The sequence below is a fragment of the Bidens hawaiensis genome, unplaced genomic scaffold (assembly GCF_021521415.1).
Source record: "Bidens hawaiensis isolate Kalapana, Puna unplaced genomic scaffold, B.hawaiensis_p1.1 tig00029892_1, whole genome shotgun sequence".
In the NCBI taxonomy this organism is placed as follows: domain Eukaryota; kingdom Viridiplantae; phylum Streptophyta; class Magnoliopsida; order Asterales; family Asteraceae; genus Bidens; species Bidens hawaiensis.
The window spans coordinates 199,897-202,060 of record NW_027494966.1 but is presented as its reverse complement, the minus strand read 5'-3'; the positions used below and the strand labels follow the sequence as shown (position 1 = coordinate 202,060).

Genomic DNA, 2,164 nt, shown 5'->3' with positions numbered 1-2,164 from the left:
GTACATAGCCCATAGTTGGTGGAAAAGGAATATTATACAGCTGGCCGTACCTGCTTGGAAACCTACATTCGGCTATAAATACTCCAACACCTTGGAACGGTATCGGCATCTCATATAATCTTATCTTTAGCTATTTCTCTCTATGTACACTTATATTCAGAGCAATCTAGTCTGATTCTCACGCCGGAGGGTGGTCACAAGGAGGAACCCCCCCTTCTCAGTGACGAGCTCACGGTGTCTGTTTTGCAGGTCAAGAAGAATAACCATCTTTGCCGGACCTAACCCTCGTGAGAAACATCTACTTAATCCTAAGATTATCCATAATCTGCCGGGGTCACTTAGTGTTTCTTCAAAACCGATAACACAAATGTCATCAATATACATATGTAGCCATCAAAACACACGACATGATTATTTATATCTATATCTATAAAATGAAACATAAAGTGGATATATACGCCATGCAACATGAGTTATACCCCGAAACCTACAAGTATTGAATACGTACGATTGCAGCAATAAAATTGGGTGAAAATCAGATAATGCATGATCAAACCACGTAGCATTCATTCCATTTCATTTCTTCACCTAATTTAAAACACCACCATCATTTCTCTAGTCACGTGCACTGCCACGTGCTTTATCCTTAACATCCACACACTTTAGCCACTCGTCCGTTACCACACACGGTAACGGAGTTAACCTAAATATTTAAGTATCTATCTATATTATAATAAACAAATAATTAACTTCCTAATTCCGTACAAAAATTCTTAGACATTTTCACTTTCACTTCCAAACCCGCTCCTAAAGCGAAACGAGCGGATCCGACCCGAATATATCACTGAAATCATTCAAGTAATCGTCTGCAGGCGAAGTACTAAACCCGAACCCGAAATCAGATTCTTGAAAGTCCATAAACACGTCAACCGGGTCGGGTTGGAAAATGTCGGGTATGATATCCGGGAAGTCAAACAAGTCCGGGGTGGAGAAAGGCGCGTCAAAAGGCTTGAACCCGGATAGGTTTTCAGACACGACGTCGTTCTGAGTCGACTCAGCAGTTGACTCGTCCGTGGAAGCGGACGAGAACCGAAGAACGGACTTTGGTGACGTGGCTTTTTTACTGTGCGAGTCTTCACAAGAGGAAACCGGCGAGGGTTTACTTATTACCGGAACCGGTGACGGTACGGTGAAGTTTGTTTGCGCGTGGGGTCCACGTAGCTGGATAGCCGCGTGGTCGTACACCATAGCGGCTTCTTCTGCTGTATTGTAAGTACCGAGCCACAGCCGTACACGTCGCGAAGGATCTCTAATCTCAGCCGCCCATTTTCCCCATGGCCGTTGCCGTACACCGCGAAACTTTTTACCTGTTTTATTAATATTATTATTATTATTATTAATCTTCGACTTAACCGCCGTGGAATTAACTTTTCCGGCCAGCTTCTTTCTTATTCTTTTCACGTTTCTGCTTCCGTTACCGTTACCGTTACCGTTACCGTTACCGTTAACGTTTCTCATATTATTACATAAATGATTTTCGATTGTAACCTCGTTAACGTACTTTTTAACTCTTTGTCTGGCTGAGCACTCGCCGGACTCGTCGCCGGAGGAGTCAGTGGCGTAAGCATCAGTGACTGTAATCCTCACGACTCAAGGACGTTCATCGCCGGAATTAATATCATTTTGACAGGATGACGTAAGCATTTTAGTTAGGGTTTTGTGCTCGGTGAACTTGACGGAATGGATGGTTTCGGTTTCTGGTTTAGCCATTGTGAAATAGTTTAGGGTTACATTAATAGATATATGATGACAGAGGAGTTGCCGGAGATTCGGAATAGAGTGGTGAGGCGGTGGTGGTGTTTATTACGGAGGTCCGGTCAAAAGTTCCGGCGAAAGGTGGAGAGAGAGTGGAGTGGGGTTTTAGTGGCGTGAAGAGTGAAGACGGAAAGGCTGCGCCCAACTTGCAATTTTATAGGCTCATATCTCAGGGGGAATTTCATTTATCTTTATTATCATTATTTTATTATTTATATTATTGTTAAATTAAAATAAAAATGTTTCTAAAGTTTTCTCAAAATCTGATTTCGAAAACAATTTAAATTATTATATTTTATCCAAGTGATAATAATAACACATTTGGTAAAACAACACTTTTTTCCTTCTA

At 41.7% G+C, this 2,164-nt stretch overlaps 1 protein-coding gene across 1 annotated transcript; it reads right to left on the bottom strand.

Moving 5' to 3' along the window:
- Positions 1–778: 778 nt before the first annotated feature.
- Positions 779–1,822, bottom strand: LOC143579659 (ethylene-responsive transcription factor CRF2-like). The gene has a single exon (XM_077062903.1). The coding sequence runs from the start codon at positions 1,516–1,518 to the stop codon at positions 808–810; it is 711 nt and encodes a 236-aa protein (XP_076919018.1). The 5' UTR covers positions 1,519–1,822; the 3' UTR covers positions 779–807.
- Between the last annotated feature and the right edge of the window lie 342 nt (positions 1,823–2,164).

Coding starts and splice junctions, on each gene's coding strand:
- LOC143579659 (XM_077062903.1), bottom strand. CDS start 1,518: ATGAGAAACGTTAACGGTAACGGTAACGGTAACGGTAACGGTAACGGA.